Source organism: Miscanthus floridulus, chromosome 2 (assembly GCF_019320115.1).
Source record: "Miscanthus floridulus cultivar M001 chromosome 2, ASM1932011v1, whole genome shotgun sequence".
In the NCBI taxonomy this organism is placed as follows: Eukaryota; Viridiplantae; Streptophyta; class Magnoliopsida; order Poales; family Poaceae; genus Miscanthus; species Miscanthus floridulus.
In genome coordinates, this window is record NC_089581.1 from 137,871,373 (window position 1) to 137,896,322 (window position 24,950).

The window sequence follows — 24,950 nt, forward strand, 5'->3', positions numbered from 1 at the left end:
AACATTGCATGCCTACAAGAAACCAAGCTATCCCAAATCTGTCAATATGATGCTTCGTACCTTGGTGGCCATCGCCTGAGTCAGTTTGCTTACAAGCCGGCATCAGGGCCTTCTCAAACGCGTGGGGGCATCATCATACTATGGAACGAATGTCGTGTAAGTTGCACTGACATCACCGTCGGAGAATTCCACGTCTCGGCGAACGTTCAGCTAAAAAACTCGGACGCCAGCTTCCTGCTTACAATGGTGTACGGACCATCGCATCGCAGTGCAAACCTGCACACTATGCCGGCTTCATGCGGAGACAGGCCTGCATCTTTTCAGGGACTGCAGATTCACGAAGCGCCTCTGGAAGGAAATTGCCACCTGGGCACAAAACTCCAACCTACACCCGAGTGCATGGCCACATAGCGAGACACTTGAGAACTGGTGGACGGTGATGTCAAATGCGCCGAGTACGAGGAGGAAAGGCCTACGTTCGCTCATTATACTAGTTTGCTGGGAAGTTTGGAAGGAGAGGAATTCGAGCGTTTTTGAGCACACAGAGTCCACCAATTTTATGGTTCTTTAGAGAATCAAAGACTAGGCGAGACTGTAGATCTTGGCGGGAGCAAAGCACCTTTCTACTTTCCTTCAACTTCTCTCCTAGTTTTCAATTGTGTTTTTTGTGTTTTTTGTTTTTCTAGTTGTGTACAGAGTCAAGTTGACTGAGTTTGTACAGTGTCCGTCTGGACATTCCTTCTTTTTAATATAGCGGGCAGCTCTCCTGCCGGTTCGTTTCAAAAAAAAAGTATAGTGTCAATATGGTTGGTGTGAGAATCTGTGGAACGTGGTGGGAAAATGGTCTAAGAAACTTTTAGGAAACACTAGCAGCCTGTTCGCTTGCTCGTAAACGATCGTAAATTTCCAGCCGGGTTATGTACTTCTTAATCTATAAATCAATTATCATATAAGCTTTGAGCTCGTGCAGAAATTCCTTTGGAATGGGGGCGCAATGCACCCATACAGGACTTATAGAATACGTACTGTAAGCACACGTGAACCACACGAGGTTTTTTATAATTAAGTCGTCGTCAGCAAAGCCATATCGCCATACCTCTATTATTAGTAAGCATCGTCCCCACTCATGTGTTGTTGCTCGATCGCTCTGTATAAATATAGATAGCAATAGAGAGAGTAGAGTAAGCAGTGCATGCAAGTGCAAGCAGCGAGCCAGCTGCTGATCGACGAACTTGCTGCACGACACACACACGGTTTCGCTCACGAAATCAGTGGTATGGCTCCGAACACTGTTGCTGCAGCTCCTCCTGCGAGCCTGGAGGAGACCGGCGCTGGGCTGACGGTTGCCACCGCCGGCGCCTTCGAGCCCTGTGCGTGGGGCGACTTCTTCGTCACCTACGCCCCACCCGTCTCACAAGTACGTATGTGTGTATATGTATGTATGTATGTATATATATATATATATATATATATATATATATATATATATATATATATATATATATATAGAACAACTACTCTATAGCTGGCTACAAAATAACTTATTCTGTAGCCACCTTGAGTTACTATAATTACTATGTTAATTTATGAGATTATAGTAACTCCTTACTAAGTGGTTTACTATAACGTTATGGTAAATATCTCTATGTGTTATAGTAACCCAACTATAGTAAATATATATTGACATTATCGTAAATTAGTATATAAAATTATGGTAAATGGAGGTGGCTACAGAATAACTTATTCTGTAGCTGGCTACTGAATAGCCTCTCCCTATATATATATATATATATATATATATATATATATATATATATATATATATATATATATATATATATATATATATATATATATGTCACTGGGCTTAATACACACAGGAGTCGGAGGAGCGGATGAGAGAGAGGGCGCACCAGCTCAAGGGAGAAGTGCGCCGCCGGATGTTCGACGCTGGCGGCGAGGCTACGGGGAGCGTGGCTGACATGGTGACGCTAGTGGACACGCTCCAACGCCTCGGCATCGACAACCACTTCCGCCAGGGGGTTGATGCCGCGTTAAAACGCATCAACAGCTGCGAGAGTTTGGACGACGGCCTCCAGATCGTTGCTCTTCGCTTTCGTCTACTTAGGCAACATGGCAATTGGGTCCCTGCAGGTGTACGTCGTCGTAATAATACGTATAAATGTGTCGTCTACAGATTCTCGTTCGTTCCATGCCTATGCAGCAAGCGTATATAACACACAAGTACGCTACCTTGACAGATGTATTCGACAGATTCAGAGATGAAAGGACGGGCAGTTTCAGTGAAAGTCTGGCCAGTGATCCGAGGGGCTTACTGAGCCTATACAACGCGGCTCACATGGCAACACCTGGCGAGCAGGCCCTCGACGAAGCCATCTCCTTCTCCAGGCGTCACCTTGCGTCCATGAAAGGCAGGCTCCCGTCGCCACTGGAAGAGCAAGTGTCCCGTGCCCTCGACATCCCTCTCGCACGCCTGCCAAAGCGGCTGGAGACGATGCACTACGTCGTAGAGTATGGCAAAGAAGAGGGGCACGACGCCGTGCTCTTGGAGCTTGCGAGGCTGGACTTTGACTTGCTCAGGTTTCTTCACCTCAGGGAGCTAAAGGACCTGTCATTGTAAGTGTTGACTACGTTTCCTAATATATAATCCTGCCTAATTATTTATGTTGATGATCAGTCAGTCAATTGACCTTTGATTCAATTTTTGCAGGTGGTGGAAGGATCTCTATGGCAATGTGAAACTAAACTACGCCCGAGATCGGCTAGTGGAGAACTACTTCTGGACGTGTGGGGTGTTCCATGAGGAGGAATACTCTCGTGCGCGAATGCTGTTTGCCAAGACATTCGGGTTGCTGTCCTTGATGGATGACACGTACGATGTGTATGCTACATTAGAGGAATGCCATATACTCAACGATGCTATACAGAGGTACATATGTATATACTCCCTCAGCTCTAAATTATAAGACGTTTTGACATTTCTGTTGCTTTAACCATGTATCTAGACGTAATAATGTATATCCAGGTATATAGCAAAATCTATGTATCTAGAAAAGTTAAAACATATATTATGTATAATTTGAAATGGAGGGAGTACTATATATAACAGCACATCAACTCAAGCTGGAGGTTTATGCATGACCTGATTAGGTTCTATATATCTCATTACGTGTGTCTTGTCTGCGCGCAGATGGGATGAAACCACTGCTTCCATTCTTCCAGAGTACATGAAAATGTTCTACATCAATCTTGTGAGGAACTTTCAAGAGTTTGAGCATAGTTTGCAGCCAAATGAGAAGTACCGCGTATCCTATGCAAAGCAAGCGGTAAGAAAAGTTATTATACATCGATCAATTAAAGTGTATGTTTAAACGTATGGTGTACTTTGTTTTGTTCATATGTACGTTGGTACGAAGCACTAGTGATACATGAATATTAATTTGTTTAATTAATTTCTCGCAGTTTAAACTGTCATCAAAGTACTATCTGGACGAGGCCAAATGGTGCAGTGAGAAATACGCGCCGAGCTTCAAAGAGCACATGGAGGTGTCTGTCATGTCGTCAGGCTTCCCAACACTAGCCGTGGTGCTGCTTATGGGTGCAGGTGACATGGCGACCAGGGAGGCGTTCCAGTGGGCGATCGGCGTCCCGGACGTGGTCACCGCCAGTGGAGAGGTCGCTCGTTTCCTCAACGACATCGCTTCGTACAACAAGGGGAAGAACAAGAAGGACGTGGCAAGCTCTGTGGAATGCTACGCCAAGGAGCATGGCACGTCAGGGGAGGAGGCGGTGACCGTGATCGCGGGGATGGCGGAGCACGCGTGGAGGACGATTAACCGGTCGTGCATGGAGATGGATAGCGCGCTGTTGCCGGCCGCGCAGCTGGTGGTGAACCTGACCAAGACGCTGGAGGTCATATACCTTGGCGGCAGAGATGCCTACACCTTTGCTGCCGACCTCAAGGATCTCGTCGTCTCCCTCTTTCTCAACGGCCCTACTGTTTGAACTTTTTTTTTTGTTATTGTATCGATCTTGCACTATGTTGTTTTAGTTATTAGGCTAGTTCCAATGAGAGTTTTCTTCCTATTTAATGAGGTGACACATCAGTAAAAATGATGATGTTACGTAGAAATTATGAGGAAAGAGAGCAGATGAGTTTCATTTGGACCCAGCGTGTACTGTGTTACTAAAACACTTAAAACTGACTTCAATGGGTGTACTGTTACCAAAACACTCAAAACTCTAGGTAGCTCCAACAGTATTAAAAAGATCTATAGCTCGTAGAATATTTTATCAATAAAAAGCAGAGAGAATGATAAGCTAGCTCTTTAAAAAGTTAAGCTCACATACTTTCCTACGATCCATGTGTCTATATTTATATATTTTTCTATATTAGCATGTTAGCTTACACTACGCCAGATTAGGACATCATTGTCGGCCTCATCACTGCCGGATTTGTGACAACCGACAGTGATGTACCTTCACTGCCGGTTATGAGCTTGAAAATGAAAAAATAATTGGGGCTGGGCAAAAACCGACAATGAAGGACCACATCACTGCTGGTTTATGGCTTGCACCGACAGTGTTTTGACGGCCACTCATCACTGTCGGTTTAAGCTAAGAGCCGACAGTGATTGGGCTCTATCACTGTCGGTTCTAGCCAAGAACTGACGGTGATAAGTCAACGACACAAAAAGGCTGTAGCCGTCCTCTCCTTCCCCCTCTCTTCCATCCCGAGAACAGAGGCGCGCGTTTGGACCCTTTCCTCCATTGTTGCGGCTGCTCTTCACCATGAAGCTAGCGCTTGGATTTTGAAGAATGGCTTGATCTTTTTGCTTTAAGGTTAGTAACTAACATCCACTCCTTTGATTCTGTTGCTTAATTAGCTTCATTTTGATGGCTACATTACTTGATTCTCATTCTAGTTCTTTCTTCATTCTAGAGAGCACTTTTCCAATTGGACATTTGTACAAGGCTCAAATTATGGTGAATCCATTATCCAAAAGGTTGGTGTCTATGAACATATTTAAATTCCTAGCTAATTATTCCATGGTGGTCAAGATCATCATTGTTCGTATATGATGCTATAATTAGTTCTTAGAAGTAGAGTAGAATAGATGTTCTTCATTATTGTACAATAATTATTTTTTACTACGGTTTTCAATTTATAGGGTCGGGGCTACCAATTTTAATTTTTTAATAATTAGTGTACAATAATGTTTTCCAAAAATGATACTTTCGAGCTACAATTATTGTTCATGAAGCTTGATTTCTTATTAATTCTTTGTAATTACTGTCTTAGTATTTTTTTGTGCAGAGATGGATCGAGAGTGGATGCATCTGTCCCGAACGGACAAGCGGTACATGCATGACGTCAGCCAGTTTATCACCGATGCTAAAGCCCATGCTGGGAATGGAAACCCTGTCTTCTGCCCATGCAAAGATTGCAAGAATCAAAGAAACTTTCATCAAATTGAGTCTATACGATCGCACTTGATTACCCGGGCGTTCATGCCAAACTATACGATATGAACTATGCATGGTGAGGTTCGTGTGAATGTTCAAGAAAACGATGATGATATGGACATGCCTGACGTAGCCATCCACGATGCTGACGAGGAACCCGGTGTCAATACGGAACCTATAGCCACAGTTAATAATGTATTTAGAAACACGCTAACTGACGACACCGAGGATAACTATGGCATTTCTCAGCTGCTACGTAATGTAGAGACCGGATGTCTTAGTGAAAGACAGCTGAGAAAGCTAGAGAAAATGAGACAAGATGGCAAAACACCATTGTATAGGAATTGTCCAATGAGCAACCTGGAAGCCGACATCATGCTGTTAGAGTTCAAATCGGTAAAAGGATTGAGTGATAAAGGCTTCGATCAGTTGTTAGGTATAATAAGGAAAATGCTCCTAGAAAAAAATGAGTTGCTAGAAAAGACATACTTGGCCAAGCAAATGATCTGCCCCATCGACCTCGAGGTTGAAAAAATCCACGCGTGTTCCAATGATTGCATATTAGACCGTGGAGAAAAATATAAAGACTTGGACAAGTGCCCCAAGCGTGAAGCTCCACGCGACAAGGAAGGGTCGTCAGATGAGGGTACCAAGACTAGAGGAGGTCCCATAAAAGTCATTTGGTATTTTTCTATAGCTCCCCGGGTGCATAGGCTGTTTGCATGTACAAAGTCAGCTAAGCTGTTGCGCTGGCATGGCGAAGAGCGTAAGAAAGATACAATGATGAGGCACCCCGCCGATGGGCATGACTGGAGGACTATCAATACTATGTTCTATAAGGACATCGGTGGAGAGGTAAGGCACCTTGGTCTGCTTTGAGCAAAGATGGGATGAATCCTTTCAACCAGGTTAGAAGCAATCATAGCACCTGGCCAGTGACGCTCTGTATATACAACCTTCCACCTTGGGTCTGTATGAAGCGGTCGTACATCCGGATGCCACTACTGATCCAAGGGCCAAGACAACCTGGGAATGACATCGATGTGTTTCTAGAACTAGTGATCGATGAACTAGTGGAGATGTTTGAAAAGGATGTGCCGGATGTTTGGGACGAGTACAAAAACAAACATGTCATGATCAAGGGAGTACTTATCGCTACAATCACCGACCTGCCAGGTCGAGGTTCGTTGTTCGGAGAGAAGACAAAAGACTATACTGGATGTGTCGATTGCTTGAACGACACCGATGCGGTAAATCTACCAAATAACTCAAAGATAGTTTATATGGGACACCGTAGGTTTCTACCTAAGGATCACCCTTATCGCAGGAACAGAAAAGATTTCAACGGTACTATTGAAAAACGCTTAGCTCCAAAATATCGAGACGGGCCTACAATACTTCGAGAACTCAACAAACTGGAGGTTGTCCTTAGGAAGGAGGACAATGCAGTAGTAGCACCTGATGGAAGGGTTTAGAAGAAAAATTCAGTTTTTTGGAAACTACCTTACTAGCCATTTCTAAGCGTACGCCACTGTCTTGATCCCATGCACATCATTAAAAACGTGTGCGCTAACACACTTAACACCTTGATGAACACCGAGGGGACATCGAAGGATTCACTAGCCACACGCCTGGACATACAACACTTAGGAATCAAGAAGGAGTTGCATCCCATGGAGCTAGAGAATGGCCAGTTCAAACTTTCGGTTGCGCATGGACACTGAAGAAGGAAGAAAAGTGTGCGCTTATTTCTTTCTTCAATGAACTCAAAGTCCCAACGGGCTACTGTGTGAACCCGAAGAGGCTAGTGAACATGAGAGAACTCAAGTTCAAGTATGGCCCTATGAAGGCCCATGACTGTCATGTCATTATGACTTAGCTGCTCCCTGTTACCCTGTGTGGTATCCTCCCCCCAAAGGTCCACGCCCCAATCTTAAAGCTTTGCTCGTTCTTCAACGCGATCTCAAAAAAGGTCATTGATGTGTCCACGCTAGAGTAGCTACGGCAGGACATAGCCAAAACTCTTGTTAGGCTTGAGATGCATTTTCCACCGACTTACTTTGATATCTCATTGCATCTGCCCATTCATCTTATTGACCAAATTAGAGCCCTTGGTCCAATGTACCTGCATCAGATGTTCCCTTTCAAAAGATTGATGATAGTTTTTAAGAGGTATGTTAGGAACAGATTCAGGCCAAAAGGGGGCATGGTTGAAGGATAGTCAATGGAGGAGGCCATTGAGTTCTGCACATATTATCTGGACATCAAATCGGAAAGAGTTCTAGAATCTTGTCACGAGATAAGACTATGTGGCAAAGGAACGATCAGAGAGAAATCTGTTACAGTAGATGACCCTGTTTCTTTTAGATAGGCATAGTTCGTTGTTCTCCAACAAGCTGAGGGTGTGATGTCATACATTGATGAGCACGGGCAATCGCTGCAAACTCTGTATCCGAGCAGGCCACAGGCTTGGCTGGATAAAAAACATAATGAGGAATTTGTCAACTGGTTGCGATATCGCTTGCTTGGAATAAAGTTGGGTAATCAACTGGATACCTTAGCCAAGGGACCTTCGAGTACATATCTTAAGTACCAAGGGTATGAGATCAATAGATTAATATTTTACACAAAAAAGTAAGATAGAAAGAGCACATACCAAAATTGTGGTGTTCGTTTTGATGCTCACGACGAAAACAGCAACGTGCAGGTGACATACTATGGTTTCATAGAGGAGATATGGGAGCTAGCCTGCGGTTCATTGAAGGCAGCTCTTTTTCGCTACCAGTGGGTCTGGCTCGAGAAAATCAACACTGACAGCGAAGGGTTCACTACCGTTGATCTCACTAAGACCGCATACAAAGACGATCCCTTCGTCCTTGCAAGAGATGTTATGTAAGTCTTCTATGCAAGGGACAACAAGACAAAAGGAAGGCTAAAAGTAGTCCTAAAAGGGAAAAGGAAGATTGTCGGTGTCGATGGAGTGACAGACGAAGAAGACTACAGGGGCTATCAAGAAATGCCTCCATTCGGGGCGAACGTGCCCCTACCTATCCTTCAAGAGGGTGATGAGCCTACTTATGTACGGCTTGATCACAATAAGGCCCTCATTGTTGATGTACCTAAAGATAGTTAGATTATTATTAACTATTTAATTATTATACAGATGTTGTATTAGTAATTTGCACTGAATATCTAATTTATATTTTGTGGGCATCTCTATAATTTAATTATTGACTATGTAATCAAATATTGAGATGATGTTCACAAACACTATTATTTGATAATTATAGACCATTAATTAATTATCATAGAATTAAATAATCAAGACATAAATTTTTGTGTTATTTTATAATATAAACTAACTGCATTATTTCTATTAATAAATAAATAAAGAAAAGCAAACAAACTGAACTCCCTATCCTAGCTCAGTGGTTAAGGTCACGCACTCTATACTCTGAGACCCACGCTCGAATCCTAGGTGGGCCAAACTTTTTTGATTTTGCATTTCTTATTTAGTAGTGCATTACGACGAGATAAAAGAAACAAATAAAACCAATCTAACCGAACTCCCTATCCTAGCTCAGCGGTTAAGGTCGTGTACTCTTGACCCCGCGACCTGCGCTCAAATCTCAGGCGGGCCAAACTTTTTTTATTTTCATTTATTTATTATGTAGTAGTAGTGCGTTATGACAGGATAAAAGAAAAAAATAATTAATTCTAATGTAGTCCCTATTCTAACATAGTGGTTAAGGCTCCAAACTAAGAACCCCAAGACCTGGGTTCGAATCCTAGGCTTGGGAAATTTTTTTATATTTTATATAAAAGGCTACAATGACAGGCTTCAAACCGATAGTGTTTTTTTTTTATATTTTTTTACTAAAAGGCTGCGATGGCGGTAGGGCCCTTCACTACCAGTTTTGGTTTTAAAGCCGACAGTGATAGCTTCTATCATAGTCGGTTGCTAGAACCGACACAGAAGGTCCCATTCACTGTCGGTTTTTAAACTATAACCGATAGTGATGTGTAGATGCTCCTCACATGCCAACAATGCTCCCACTGACCACAATAGTAGGAACACTGCTCCTATCTACCCCAACAACTTTAGTTCAAAAACAAAAATGTACCACGACTGCTAGCCCCTATAAAATGGCCCTTGGCCAGGAGTTAGCCTCTCCATGCATGTTGGTTTTAGCTAGGCCTTATCAGCCATGATACAATGTTTTTCTCTCACAACAAACCACAGATATTGTTATGCGTCGTAGTCCACCAAAATGGTGCACACAAGAGGTACTAGAAGAATGCTACTGAAGATAGAGCAACGCCAAAGATTGGAGATGCCACGAGGTTCACAGAGCCATCCGCTGCGGTGCGCATATGGAAAAAGGCCATGTACAGACAAGATGGATTCATCGATGCCACCTTGTAATCTCCATCCGGTATAGCTCGTAGACCACCTCGGTGCTACTATTTGACCCTAGTTGGTGCTAGAAGAATGCTACTGAGATGGTTACATTATAATGTGTTGATACACATTGATTGTAACCTTGACCTGCATGTAAATAGGTCTTTGTTATCGTATATGAAATTTTAGTGTAAGGTCTTTGTTATCATAAATGTAATTTATTTCTAATATTTTTGTTATTTTTTTATGTATTTCATTACTATCTAAATAAATATATCATTGTTGTTAAAATTTTCCCACTATACTATCTAAATAAATATATCCTTTACATATATGCACCTTCACTACCGGTTCTACTTACAAATCGACAGTGATATTAACTTTCACTGTCGGTTCTATTTAAAAACCGACAGTAATATTAACTTTCACTGTCGGTTTTACTGAAAAACCGGCCGTGATGTCCATGCCCCCTTATATAAAATAAATCATTGGCCACATACATCGATCCCACCCACCCACCCACGAACTTTCACAGTCTTATTTCTCATGTTTCACTCTCACTTCTCAAGAAATCCATTCTCTCTACGTGATTTGGTCATGGCTCCTGCATTTTTCAATGGTATTGATATGTTATCTTCTCCAATATTCTATCTATATTCATTTGATCTATATTTATATTCATGTTTGTTTGCATTCTACATTTATATATATTCTTATTCCTTGCATTTGATCTATATTTAATTATGTTGCCACATTTTACTTGGAAGAATTTTTTGTGCATATATTTTATGTTCATATTTTTTGGTATTTTATCAATCAAGTGGTATGAACAACGGACCTCCCCCACCACAAGAACCAGGTTTCCACCCTGGCGATGAGTCATTCACTCTTAATGTGGCCATTCCACGGTTCCCTATTCTAGCTATTGTATGAAATATTTTCCAACATCTTTTGTTTTTTTATGCTAACAAATAAGTGTAATTAGTTTAATATCATTGTTGCATACATATATGTCGCAGACTATATCCCCAATAGATTGGCTACGAACAACACTTAGCTAGTTCTTTATCTCTGACATCGTTAAGAACACGACATCTAATGCAAGTGGTCAGCTATGGACGTGTGAACTTAGTTTTTCTATCCCGTTGAGGGGTGCAAATCATTGAAACCATATCCACGAGACGGGAAGACAGAGCCCGGACGTGATAAGTGTCCAATTCAGTGTCGTGCACATTTGTTTAGAGGCACTTCGACGTGTTTGCTATGTTGTGTCTGATTTCTCACACTTTAAGGCACTTGCTTTGAATGGTGGTGATATCTCCGTCCTGCAAGCAAGCGAATGGTTTGCAAGCTACAACCGTGCGGATGTGGTAAAATGGTCGCTTATACCAGAGTCGTGGTTATTTGTTGTTTATTATTGTAATAAGATTCTCTATTTTTTTTCTCCACATGCAGATTATGCTCTAGGACCTTACCTATGCTGCATGTGGCTTGTGGGACGTTCTAGACCAAGCCACAGAGCAATTCGGGTATGATTGGGACTTCTACAATGGAAACCTCGGCCAGCTCATTATAGAAGGACGCCAGTACTGCATAAGGATTACTAACAGGGGTAGTGGTCATTCAGTAGGTTACATCTATGGTTGGCCATTGTTTCGGTATAATGAGGCACGAGAGAGTGCACTCATACGTGCATTAGACTTCATTGATACAAGCGGATACATAATCCATGATGTCAATTACCATATATGGCTACAGAGGCATGTTAGTGTGCGTGGCCCGATCGAAACCGACAGTGATTTCAATAGTAATTAATATTTATTTAGCTAGGTTTTCAAGGTCGTACTTTAATTGGGTTCTAATTTTAATTTGTATGGCTTTATGTGTTTAATTATTGTCGTGCATGTAATTCGTGTAATATTTGTTGGGCAACTAGAAATATACATTCTGGTGTAGTATTGGTCTCAAAATTATTCTCAGACTTGCACGTGACACAGGTGAAGGAAACACCAAGTTTGGTGTTTTCCAGAGATGGTTTGCTACTTTCTGAGGTATAATTGAATTTTCGCGTGGTGACACAGTTTAATTATAGGTTGAATTAAGTCTACCCACGAAAAGATCCAGAATGGTGCCAAACTTTTACACATGCTCTAATATACCCTAGGGATAAGAATTTTGTGGAGGTCGATGAAAAAATCTATTGGGTCCAAGATGTAATTCACCCTCTTTTGTCTCATTCAGCATAGAGAAAAATATATTACTAAAAAAATATCAGAAAAACTTTAGATCTTGTTTGGGGCCTTAATTTGGGTATACATGCTTGCCAAAAAAATTTCAAGCTATTTCGACATAGGCGGAGTATACATTCTTCACAAAGGTACATGAGCCCTTTCATCAAACCATGACTATACATATAGGTTATCAAGGTTTTTGTGGTTCATACGTATTTTGGTGTCGTATTGGTCTCAAACTTTTTCTTATGCTTGCACATGCCACGTGTGAAGGAAACACCTAGTTTGGGATTTTTCAGAGATTGTTTGCTACTTTGTGAGATTTAATTGAATTTTCGCGCGACGACACTGATTTATTATAGGTTGAATTGAGTCTACCCACGAAAAGATCCGGAATGGTGCCAAACTTTTACACAGGCTCTAATGTGCCCTAGGGACAAAAATTTTATGGAGGTCGATGAAAAAATCTATTGGGTCCAAGATATAATTCACCCTCTTTTGTCTCCTTCAGCATAGAGAAATATATATTAATAAAAAAATGATCAGAAAAACCATAGATCTTGTTTGGGGCCTTAATTTGGGTACACATGCTTGCCAAAAAACTTTCAAGCCATTTCGACATAGGCGGAGTATACACATGAGCCCTTTTATCGAACCATTACTATACACATAGGTTATCAAGGTTTCTGTGGCTCATACGCATTCTGGTGTCGTATTGGTCTCAAACTTTTTCTTAGGCTTGCACGTGTCACGTGTGAAGGAAACACCTAGTTTGGGATTTTCCGAAGATGGCTTGCTACTTTCTGAGGTTTAATTGAATTTCCATACGACGCCACCGTTTAATTATAGGTTAAACTGAGTCTACCCACAAAAAAATCTAGAATGGTGCCAAACTTTTACATAGGTTCTAATGTGCCCTAAGGATAAGAATTTTGTGAAAGTCGATGAAAAAATCTATTGGGTCCAAGATGTAATTCACCCTCTTTTGTCTCATTCAGCACAGAGAAAAATATATTACTAAAAAATAATCAGAAAAACCTCAGATCTTGTTTGGGGCCTTAATTTGGGTATACATGCTTGCCAAAAAAAATTCAAGCTATTTTGACATAGGCGGAGTATACATTCTTCACAAAGGTACATGAGCCCTTTCATCAAACCATGACTATACACATAGGTTATCAAGGTTTTTGTGGTTCATACGTATTTCGGTGTCGTATTGGTCTCAAACTTTTTCTTAGGCTTGCACATGCCACGTGTGAAGGAAACACCTAGTTTGGGATTTTCTGGAGATGGTTTGCTACTTTGTGAGGTTTAATTGAATTTCCGCGCGACGACACCGATTTATTATAGGTTGAATTGAGTCTACCCACGAAAAGATACGGAATGGTGCCAAACTTTTACACAGGCTCGAATGTGCCCTAGGGACAAGAATTTTGTGGAGGTCGATGAAAAAATCTATTGGGTCCAAAATATAATTCACCCTCTTTTGTTTCCTTCAGCATAGAGAAAAATATATTAATAAAAAAATGATCAGAAAACCATAGATCTTGGTTGGGGCCTTAATTTGGGTACACATGCTTGCCAAAAAACTTTCAAGCCATTTCAACATAGGTGGAGTATACATTCTTCATAGAGGTACATGAGCCCTTTCATCGAACCATGACTATACACATAGGTTATCAAGGTTTCTGTGGCTCATACACATTCCGGTGTCGTATTGGTCTCAAACTTTTTCTTAGGCTTGCACATGTCACGTGTGAAGGAAACACCTAGTTTGGGATTTTCCGAAGATGGCTTCCTACTTTCTGAGGTTTAATTAAATTTCCACACGATGACACCGTTTAATTATAGGTTGAACTGAGTCTACCCACACAAAAAATCTAGAATGGTGCCAAACTTTTACATAGGCTCTAATGTGCCATAGGAATAAGAATTTTGTGGAAGTCGATGAAAAAATCTATTCGGTCCAAGATTAAATTCATCCTCTTTTGTCTCATTCAGCACACAGAAAAATATAATAAATAAAAAAACTGATCAGAAAAACCTAAGATCCTGTGTGGGGTCTTAATTTGGGTGTACATGTTTGTCAAAAAAATTTCAAGCCATTTTGACATAGGAATACACATGCTTCTATTTATTTAGTATATAAAAGATTTTTTTTAATATATACAGACATCACTATCGGTTTCAAAAAACCGGCAATGATGAGACGAAACTGACAGTGATGCTGGTTATCACTGTCGGTTTATTTTAAAAACCGGCAGTGATATATAAAAAATTAAAAAAAAATTGTGCCAGCCCTCGGATTCAAGCTCGGGTCTCGGGCCGCAGAGTTCTAAGACTTAACCGCTACGCTAGTATAGGATATGTGCTAAGGCTAATTTATTTTTTCTTTTTGACCTTTAGACCGCTTAATAAATTATAATATTAAACCAAAAAAATTGAGCCACCCGGGATTCGAACATGGGTCTTGGGGGCTAAGGTGTGGGGTCTTAACCATTGAGCCAGTCGAAGGTATTCGAAAGAAATGAAAAAGTTATCCTACTTAACCCCTTACTGCGAAACTAGGGGTCCTCTGCTTGCCCGCTGTAGCTTCACTAAATTGGTGGCGACGATGAATGATGATGTATATATTCCACACTCTCACCATGTAGGAATAGGATAGGGTGAGAGTTACAGCTAGCACTGTGCCACATATGTGCACATGTCACATGAGTGTGTACGTATGTAGACAACCTAATGATCACATGTACAGCTAGGCTCGTGCTAAACGTATAGGACGAGTACATCGTATATATGTAGGCAGCTGCTGCTGCTATCAAGGTTTGGATTCAGGGCGACGAAAGATGCATCACACTCACCCAGCGGAACATTCCGCCCACATTTCCAAAAGACTAGACGCACGTACATCGATGCAGTAGTACTGGTGTTGAGAGGGGGAGAGAGAATTAAATATATTCCTTAATCTTTGAACCAGGGATAATTACGCCTTATATATATTATAAGTAGAACAAATGGAGTATAAAGAAGCGACGTCAATTCCACTTATTCCAATCCTTGTAACAAAAAGAAAAAGGATAAACATATCCATGTCCCTAAATTAAAGCAAACATATGCTAATAGATAATTGAGCAGAGCATGGCACAACAGTGATGATATTGAAGGAAAACCACCAGTGCAAAAAAATTGGGCCGCCTGGGATTCGAACACGGGTCTCGAGGTCTAAGCTGTGGGGTCTTAATCGTTGAGCTAGTCAGAGATATTCAAAAGAAATGAAAAAGTTATCCTTACTTAACCCCTAACTGCTACACCCACATCACTACCGGTTTGAGGATTGACCCAGCAGTGATATTTCCTCATCACTGTCGGTTTAGACTTACAACCGGCAGTGATGAACAATTTCCCAAAGTCATTTAATAATTTATAAAATTGAAACAAAAAATTTGGACCACCTGGGACTCAAACACGGGTCTCGGGGGCTAAGTTGTGGAGTCTTAACCGTTGAGATAGTCTGAGGAATTCGAAAGGAAGAAAAAAGTTATACTACTTAACCCCTAACCGCTACACCCCCATCACTGCCGGTTTGAGGAATGGCCCGGCAGTGATGGTTCCTCATCACTGTCGGTTTATTATTAGAACCGACAGTGATGAACCTCATTGGTATATAGCAAGGCGGAGGTTGAAATCTTCCAAATTCATTTCAACCCCGCGTCAACCCCTCCCCCCGCGCCGCCAGAGCACCACCCCACGCCGACGGGCACTACCGTTCCCTGCGCACCCGTCCACCGCCCCCCCGCGCTGCTGTTCCCAGCCCTGCGCTCCTCTTCTTCGACGCCAATGCCCATGCATCGCCCCACACCGGAGCACCACCCCACGCCATCGACTGCCCCATGCAAGAGCACCACGTCGTCCATGCCCTCGTTCCTAGTCCATGACGCCGGTCGTGCCCCTCCTCCTCCAAGCCTGCACTCCCACCGCCGAGGCCTTTAGGAGCGCGCAGATAGCTGCTTTTCCACCCCCACGGTGAGTGTGTGGCTCACTACCGTCTTTGTGTTTGATGAAATGCCCCACCGTCTTTGTGAGGCCTCTCAGTGATTGCTCAAGCTCGAGTTGAATTTGTTAATGAAAATGGTTATACTGAGCACATGTCCATTGTTGAAATATGTTTGTTATATAAATCTGAGCACATGTCCATGCCAATGATAATTGATTATATTCTGAGGATTTCTCTATACCAAGCACATGTCTATGCTTATGAAGGTTGTTTCTAATCTGAGCATTGATCCATTGTCAATGGTGTTTTCTTACTTCTTAGCACTGTCCATTTCCTATGATGTCAGTGCCGATGATAACTATATTTAATCTGAGTGTTTTCTCTCGTTTGTGATGGCACTTAGACTAAGGTTATGATGACTTAATATATTAATTGAACTGAGGCTATGGTCATGTGCAATGATGATATAATCATAAGTTGTAGTAACTATTACAGAGGCTACAGACATATGTGTTGTGGTCATGTGTTGTTATCTTTTTTGTTATTTTTTAAGCTTCCTTTTATAAATTATTTTGTTCCCCTCTATTTTTTAATCTGCAGCAAAGGCTTTAAGCATGCTTGTATAAAGAACTGCATTTTGGAAGCTGAGCTCAACCTGTACATTGCTTAACAACGTACATTAGTAAAAAAAGGTCTATATCTAGAAATGATGTTGCTGAATTTCATTTGTAGGAAAAATAATTGCTATAGGTAGAGTGTCAATTGATTTTGATGGAATGTATAGCATGCTTAAAAAGGCATCTATAGATGTTTGTTCTAGAAAAAAAAGTTTAAAACAACTTTTAAAATTGGCTCGACAGTAGCAGCAAAGGTGGACTGAGTCTCGCTCTCGAGGTCATGCATGGCAGGGCTCTAGAAATCAGTATATACATAATGTTGTTCCAGCTTTGTTTCAGTGTTCGCTATATCACCAAAATTGTTGTGTTCTCGGCAGTTCCTTTTCTCTGTGTTCTCTACAGTCAATCAGTTGCTGTAGATTCCACAGTCACGATTAGTGAGTGAGTGTGCGTTGCAGCCCAGTAGCTAGGAAGGAGCACCACACAGTGGTCCTGTGATGCCACAACCTGCTCCCTCCATGAGCATGCTTTGGAAATGCACCAACTGATTGGTGGGTTAGCAGACAGCGAAACTAGATTTTTCGTTGTAGTTGTTCCGAATCACGACCACTTATGGCGATTCAAATTTCTCACCAGTTATATAACCTATTCTGATAACCGGGGATCAAAATCATAAAAATAGTTGTTTGTCTTTTTATGATACAGAGAGAACTTGGCACATGACCATGTTTCCAAGTTGTTATTAATTGTCTTAATCTATTAGAAACACCCATGTATTTATTGGAAATGGCTAGATACTATTTAACTGACTTTGATAGCATCGGAGTTGACTACAATGTTGGTCCTCCTTAAAATATTACGTGTGCACAGTAAAAAAGTAATGACATGATGTTGCATGCTAGCAAGTATGATTACTAAACCACATTGATCTCTGAATAATAAAGAGTCCCATTATTGAGATAAATTTTTATCATGTCAAGGATAAAGAACATTAAATAGATTTAGTTTGACCATATAACTTGAATAATAACTCTTGTTCAGTGAGTTATCATTACCACTTACCACATGCCAAAAGACTATAAATTGGAGCTCACTAGCCCAGCCTCAATAAGTCTATGCAGTTCATATCTAAAAGGATGCCTATAACTAGATAGTGCTTCCCAAGCCTGAAAGGTGCTCAAATTCATGTCTTAGGCTTAAACCACTGTAAAAACTTTTGGTCCCTCTTTTGGAATAGGGTGTAAGTAATAGCTGTTTTTCAAACACTCCTATCTATGCAATGGTTGTGTATTATTCATAAATATATTAAATTTTATAAGAATATATCATATTTGAATGACAACCTAATTTACTTAAATGTATAGGAAACCATGGCATGGTATGTAGTGCATGTTGATCACATGCCAGGGATTTATTAAACCTGAGAAGATTGCTATGCTCTAGTCAATCGCTACCCTAGTAATTTGCATAAAAAATACAACACAGAAGCTGAAGCTTTGAGGGCCTACTATAGTCATCCGGCCTACCTTGCAAACCATAGGCAACTGGCCTACTTTGGTTCAATCAATGCAAACCATGGCTATCTGCTGGCACTGGAGATTGAAGAGAAGCCGCCCACCGAAGATGTGAAGATCAGGAGAATTGCTCCTTGATCTTGGAAAGATGTCATGCTTTTATTTATGGCTATGGTAATTGCTTTTCTTATTTGGAAGTTGATATAGGCTTAGATTCGTAGAACAGTAGGTGGACTTTGTTGTATGTGGTCAATCAAACAATGAATTTATTCTAGGTGAACATATGTTATTATTTGACTTTGTTGTATGTAGACTTATTATTAGACTTTGCATTAAACATATTATATATATATATAATATGAACATATGCTATTAGTAGTTGTCCATAGCCAAAACTAACCACGATCATGTCACAACCATGACTCGTCATTGCCTGTTACCCTGTCGCCGAAGAACAGATCAGCAACAAGAAGCGGCTAATATCGCTGGGACGGGAGAGCCGCATGATCCGACAAACGGTGACAGTGTCAATCAGGACGGTGAGAACGAGCAGCCATGGACCCCGTTCGGCCTACTCGATCTAGGTCAAAAATGACCAAGATGACCAGGTAACTTTGGTATCTTGTGACTATGTAGCCACACACGCTAATCAATTGAGAGGGTCATAGCTTACTTGGTGTCTCCAGCAGGAGCCTTCGCCGATCGAGGAGGCAGAGGGTTTGGGTAGCAGGAAGGCTATTTTCAAGCGAGGCGTGTCAAAGATTCCTGTTGGTAGGAATGCACACTGGCACATCATTGAGTTCGATGAATTCGGGGATCCACTCTCACTGCCTATAGCTTTGACCAAATACAAGACTATCCTCGGGTTACTTGTAAGAGACTTCACCCCGATTAGGTACATGAACTGGATTGGGAAAGGTGATGACCCGTGGAGGGTTCCTGAAAGTGAGAAGGATTACATATGGATTATCAAGACCCCAGAGTATTTCACTTTCCCAACAGAGTATGACAAGGAGTTAGTCAAGAAAAAAGCAAAAGAAATCATGGGGACATGCTTCAAGAATTTCAAGAGGACATTATACAAGAATTTTGTCCTCCAAAATAAAGAGCCAGATTTCGATGGTGGACAGTTTAGCAAGCAGAAGGACTTCTGGCAGGATTTCAAGGAATATAGGTTATCCGAGGAGTACTTAGAACTGAGCAGGAAGAATAAGGAGAACTCGTAGAAAGCAACAAATCCTCATCATCTCGGCTCTCGTGGCTACGCCAAAAAGATGCTAGAATTTAAAGCAGAACTTAAAAAGATGGATCGCCTTGCTGAGGAAGGCGTTCAGGTTGAGACCGCCGATTGGGAGCCTAGATCGGTAATATTCAATATGGGGAGGAATGTACCTCACGCCGAGGATGGGAGCTTTAGCTCCACAAATCAACCCATGAGCGAACTCATCCAGAGGATCTCCCAGGTAACTGAGGAGGTGAGGCAAGGGACTCGCACTTCTAATAGGGAGAAGGACGAGCTCACCCAAGCACTCAGAACCAAGGGGCACCCTGTCGCACTAGAGGAACCGGTGTTGTTCCTTGGAAACAAGCATTCCCCAAGAATCTAACACTTATCGAAGCCGCTTGAGGGGTAGAGCGGATCAGGAGGCAGAGTACTTGAGGCGACTAAAAGAGATGGAAGACAGAATGGATGCACGGATTGATGCGACTGTTGAAGCACAAGTCCAGCAAAATTTGCTGTCCAAGGGGTCAGGAGTACCACAAAACCCTACTCCTACTGCCTTTAGCCCACAGTTTAGGGGTCATAGCAGCTGCAGATCGACCACGCTCGACGAAGAAGATGCGAATGTGCCTCATCCAGTGGATGGCATCACTGAACCCGTCAATGTCCAGTTGTACATCCATCAGGAATGGACAAATGATAAGGTGGCACTCAGCTAGGCCTAGCCTACGAGAGACGGGACCATTAATGGCCGCCCAATTCCACAGGGGTACGCTCACGTCACCGTTGATAGAATACTTGATAAGAAGTATAACAAGATACACATTGAGTACCCCACAGCGGAAGACATGCCAAAACTTGGTCATAACAAGGGCTCTCAAGTGGGCTGGCGCAAGCGCTTCATTAAGCTTGACCACCAATTGTCCTATGATGATGAGGACAACTGTGAGTCTTCGCCCACCCGCGATGATCACTCACCATCTCCCAATAGAGATCACTCCCCTCCTCATCCCTTGCCATCACCCATAAGAAGACAGAGATCTCCTTCTATTTCTCCTCGTCTGACTCCATCTTCATCAGCCCCGAGAAAAGAGAAGACTCCTCCTCCTCCACCTCCATCTTCATCAGCCCCGGGAAAACAGAATTCTCATCCCCGGCCGCCAGGAGCTCCTCCCGCACCCGGTCCTTGAGCGCCTCTAGCGTGTGGGCCGAGAACTACAGCATGCGCTCCCACAACGGCGGCAGGGGCAGCCTCTCGATGCGCCCCATGAGGTCGGGGAACGAGAGCACGACCGGCATCGTCGGCGTCGTCAGGCCATCAGGGGACCAGCGCTCCAGCAAGGGCGGCGGAGCTGGAGTGTGCTTGTGCTCCTCTGGCCCCAAGGCTAAGGGGGAGGCAGAGAGGCTATCGCGCGCGATGCCTGCCCATACGTTGATGAATCTCCATGAGGCAGTGTCGTCGGAGAGCGCGTTGTTGTAGGCGAAGCCGAGGAAGACGCCGTCGGTGAGTTCGGTGACCTAGACGATGAACAACGGGAAGTGGTGGCCGTCGTGGTTGATGGCGCCATTGAGGAGAAAGAGGGACTGGACGAGGGCACACACGCACGCTGCTGCTACTAGACGTGTGCTGGCGGCGTCGGCGGCCGTGGATAGCGACGAGCTCCTTGACGCCGCCGAGTTCGCGCGGCTCGTGACGCGCCTGCACACGGAGGCCGACGGACTCTACTACTAGAGCGCCAAGCTCACCGGCAAGGACAGGACCTCGCCTAGCGGTCGTTCCTTAGATCCAGTGCCGCTAGCTGCGGCTTCTCCGCACGCCCCGGGCTCGCCGCCGATAGTAGATATGGCTCGGCTCCCACTCCCCCGCCGAGGCCGCGGCGTGTGCCTACGACGCCGCGCTGCTCTGCCTCAAGGAATCGGCGGCCGCGGTGGATCTCAACTTCCCGCTCCGACTCCTGTTTGACCTGCCCCCCCGCAGCCATGTCGCCCAAGGCCATCTAGCGCATGGCCACCGCGGTCGCGCTTGGCCAGCACCTGCTGTGGCACCAACGACCTGCGCTCATAATAATGGTAGTGCCTGCAACGATGATGACGGCGACACCACCCCGGCGTGGAGTAGCAACTCGCCCACCAGCGACATATCCTCCCCGGAGTCGACCGTCAGCGGCGAGAGTGAGCTGGCCTACTACTTCGACGGCGACGGCGTGCTCAGCTTTGACGAGTCCAAGGTCATGATGAACGCAGCAAGCAGCCTTGTGCAGTAGCAGCAGCATGCGTGCAGAAGTAGCAACAGCATGCGTGCGTGCTCCAAACGCCTACTACAAACAAGGGCACTTACGTTATTTTGCAAGCCACTTAACATCGTTACCGGTGAAAATAGACGGTAGTGCTATTTACGAAAGAAAATTTCAACTTGGTGTCAGATAAGAAAGTTCAAAAATTTTAGTGCCAAATACAAAAGGCTGGTTTGTTTCAATGACAAATAGATAATTCTCCCTTGTTTCAACTGTGTTTCAGAAGTTATTTTCAAGTGTTTCATCTGTATGTTGCGTATGTTGCAATGGCTACATACATATGTTGCAAGTATATGTTTCAAACATTTCAGTTGTTTGAGACGTATGTTTCACGCGTTTCATCTGTATGTTTAATGTGTTTCATCTGTATGTTTCATGTGTTTCATTTGATGTTGCTAAAGGATCTAATGTTGCATATGTTGCAATGGCTACACACATATGTTTCAAGTGTATGTCCCACATGTTTCATCTATTTTAGATGTATGTTACAAATGTATGTTCCAAATGTTTCAGACGCATGTCTCATGTGTTTCATCTAGATGTTGCAATGATTATACAAGTATGTTTCAATAGTACACTGCATATGTTGCAACGGTCGGACGGATGTTGCAAAGGAGATGAGACATTAGGACTAGGGAAGGGGCACGGCCGAGACAGAGCGTGGTGGAGGACGGGGGCACGGCGGCGATGGCGCCGCATCGAGGGGAGGAGCGCGGTGTGGCAGGGGAAGGAGCGCGGCGGGCTTGACGCCGAGGGCACAACCGAGATGGGGATCTTGTTACGGACGGCGGGGGTGCAACCGGGATAGGGATCAAGTCACGGATGATCGAACGCGGTCACTGGCGTAGGATCGGTCGTGGGTGGCCGAATGCGATTTCGTCGCTGGCAGGGCATCTGATGCAAGCGCAGGGGTGTGTCCGATGCGAGGAGGTTGTAGGCGTCCGGACGTGGGCTTGGGCCAAACGTCTGAGCGCTAGGCCTTCCCATTTATAAATGGCCACGGTGCAAAATCAAAATGCAAGACAACCAAATACTACTCGAAAGGATAAGGCTATGCTAAATTGGATATCCATTACCATTAATGCTAGACCCTTATGCAGGCTATCACAACCAACGAGACTTCCAAATTTTTAGGAGCACAAAAACATACAGTCGAGTAGTCGACATCATACTTCCAGAGCAGATGCAGATTGCAGCGGGCAGACAAGCGTGCATGTGCGTGGCTGAGTCACGGACATGGCCCATCGTACAAATGAGCAGGGAGCTTGGGCTCAGGTACGGCCTCAAGCGGGACCATTCGCGGCATGGACAGCCCGAATTTCTCCTCCATGCTCAGGTCGTCCACACCCACGCCGTCGGGGAGCCTCCATGCAAAGGCTTGAAGAAGGTTTGCTAGCATCAGTTGCACCATCTTCATCCCGAGGCCGAGGCCCGGGCACATCCGGCGACCGGACCCAAACGGCAGGAACTCCAAGTCGTGGCCCTTCACGTCCACTCCGCTCCCGACGAAGCGCTCCGGCCGGAACTCCTCCGAGGCGTCCCCCCACAGAGCAGGGTCGCGGGCAATGGCCCAGACGTTAACGAACACGCGGGTGCCGGCCGGGATATCGTAGCCGCCCACGGAGGTGTCCTCGCGGGACAGCCGGGGCGCGAGCAGCGGCCCGACCGGGTGCACGCGCAAGGTCTCCTTCACCACAGCATCCATGCGGGATGTCCTCCTCCGTGATCAGCCTGCCACCGCCGACGACACGGTCCAGCTCGCCCGTGGCCTTGGCCATGGCCTCGGGATTCCTTAGAAGCTCCGAGAGAGCCCACTCGGTGGCGACCGCTGAGGTATCCGCGCCAGCGGCGATGATGTCCTGCCGGCATTCACGCGCGTCGATCGATCATCTCTCTGTGACATATATATACCAGCAGATGGAGTGAAAGAAAGTAAAGTCTTTACCAGAATGAATGCCTTGATGCCATCCCGCTTGATGGGAGCCCCCAGGTTGGCATCGTCAGCGAGCTGTAGCAGCCGGTCCACCATGTCCCTCGGCACAAAGCCCTCGCCCTGTCGCCGTCGCTGCTCACTGTGCTCGACCAGGACGTGCTCGAGCAACGGGTCGATCATTTTGCTCAGTCTCTTCATCCTCTTGATGTACCCCTGCAGGTCCAGAAAGCTGAGCCACGGGATCACGTCCCCGACGTTCACCACGCCGTTGAGGAAGAAGAACTCCTGGATCATCCACCGGAACGCCTCCGGCGGCATCAGCGAGCCGGCGCCGTCGAAGATGTACTTCCTGCCTAGCGCCATGCGCGAGACCACGTTGAAGCTCGCCATGGAGAGGTGGTCCTTGAGCCGCACCACCGCGCCTCCGTCGCGGGACGCGGCCGCCGACACATCCCGCAGCATGCAGCGCACCTCCTCGATGCGGATATGCTCCGTCGATTTGATCCGGCTCGCGCTGAGGAGCTCGTTCTGGTACAGCTTGCGCCCCTGGCGCCAGTACGGACCGTACGGCGCCCACAGCACGTCGGAGCCGTTGTAGAGGATGTGCCTAGCCGAGGCCACGGCGGGGCGGTCGAGGAACGCCAGGTCGTGGGTCTTGAGGAAGAATTTCGCCATGTCAACGGATGAGCCGACGACGACGGGGTAGGAGCCGAACCGCAGCGACATGAGTACGCCCGTACCGCGTGGAGAGCTCGTGCATTGAGCGGTGCGGGAGTGGCCCGATCAGGTTCAGGTTGCCGATCACCGGCCATGGCCGAGGGCCCGGCGGCAGCATGTACTTGCTGGAGCTGGACCGCCGCCGGCGAAGGAGCACGGCTACAAGGAACAGCGCCACGCCGATGAGAGAACTCCATGGTACTGGTAGCTCCATAAGAATGTGGTGGACGTGTTTTTGTTTCTACTAGATATGCATTGGAGTAGTCCGCAGGAGCGGTGGTTTAAGTTATTCTCTGCTTTGTCGTAAAAGAAGTGTCGCTATAATAACTATGTCAACATTTTCTTAAGTTTAACTATATTTATAGAAAATATTAGTAACATTTGCGTCTTCAAATAAGTTTATAAAAATAGATTCTACGATCTATCTATACTAATTATGTACTATAAATATTAATGTTTTTTTTATATATTTAATCAAAGTTAAAATTATTTGACTCTTCGACAATAGAGAATGGTACTTATTTTGGGACGGAGTAAAC

At 44.4% G+C, this 24,950-nt stretch overlaps 1 protein-coding gene and 1 pseudogene across 2 annotated transcripts; one reads left to right on the forward strand and one right to left on the reverse strand.

Annotated features, from left to right (window-relative positions):
- Positions 1-1,194: 1,194 nt before the first annotated feature.
- On the forward strand, positions 1,195-4,182 carry LOC136539821 (eudesmanediol synthase-like). Of its 2 annotated transcripts, none has more exons than XM_066531815.1 (6): positions 1,195-1,274; positions 1,881-2,154; positions 2,262-2,637; positions 2,732-2,950; positions 3,212-3,347; positions 3,484-4,182. In XM_066531815.1, the coding sequence occupies exons 2-6, from the start codon at positions 1,896-1,898 to the stop codon at positions 4,024-4,026; spliced, it is 1,533 nt and encodes a 510-aa protein (XP_066387912.1). In that variant the 5' UTR covers positions 1,195-1,274; positions 1,881-1,895; the 3' UTR covers positions 4,027-4,182. The 2 variants fall into 2 exon arrangements, with proteins under 2 accessions (XP_066387912.1, XP_066387911.1); XM_066531814.1 differs by having other exon boundaries at positions 1,200-1,417.
- Positions 4,183-22,964: 18,782 nt separating this feature from the next.
- On the reverse strand, positions 22,965-24,649 carry LOC136539822 (trimethyltridecatetraene synthase-like; annotated as a pseudogene).
- Between the last annotated feature and the right edge of the window lie 301 nt (positions 24,650-24,950).

Bases quoted from the DNA above. Each gene is read 5' to 3' on its own strand.
- LOC136539821 (XM_066531814.1), top strand. From the start codon at position 1,277: ATGGCTCCGAACACTGTTGCTGCAGCTCCTCCTGCGAGCCTGGAGGAG. The intron at 2,638-2,731 runs GTAAGTGTTGAC...CAATTTTTGCAG, and splicing joins GAGCTAAAGGACCTGTCATT to GTGGTGGAAGGATCTCTATG. The intron at 2,951-3,211 runs GTACATATGTAT...GTCTGCGCGCAG, and splicing joins CTCAACGATGCTATACAGAG to ATGGGATGAAACCACTGCTT.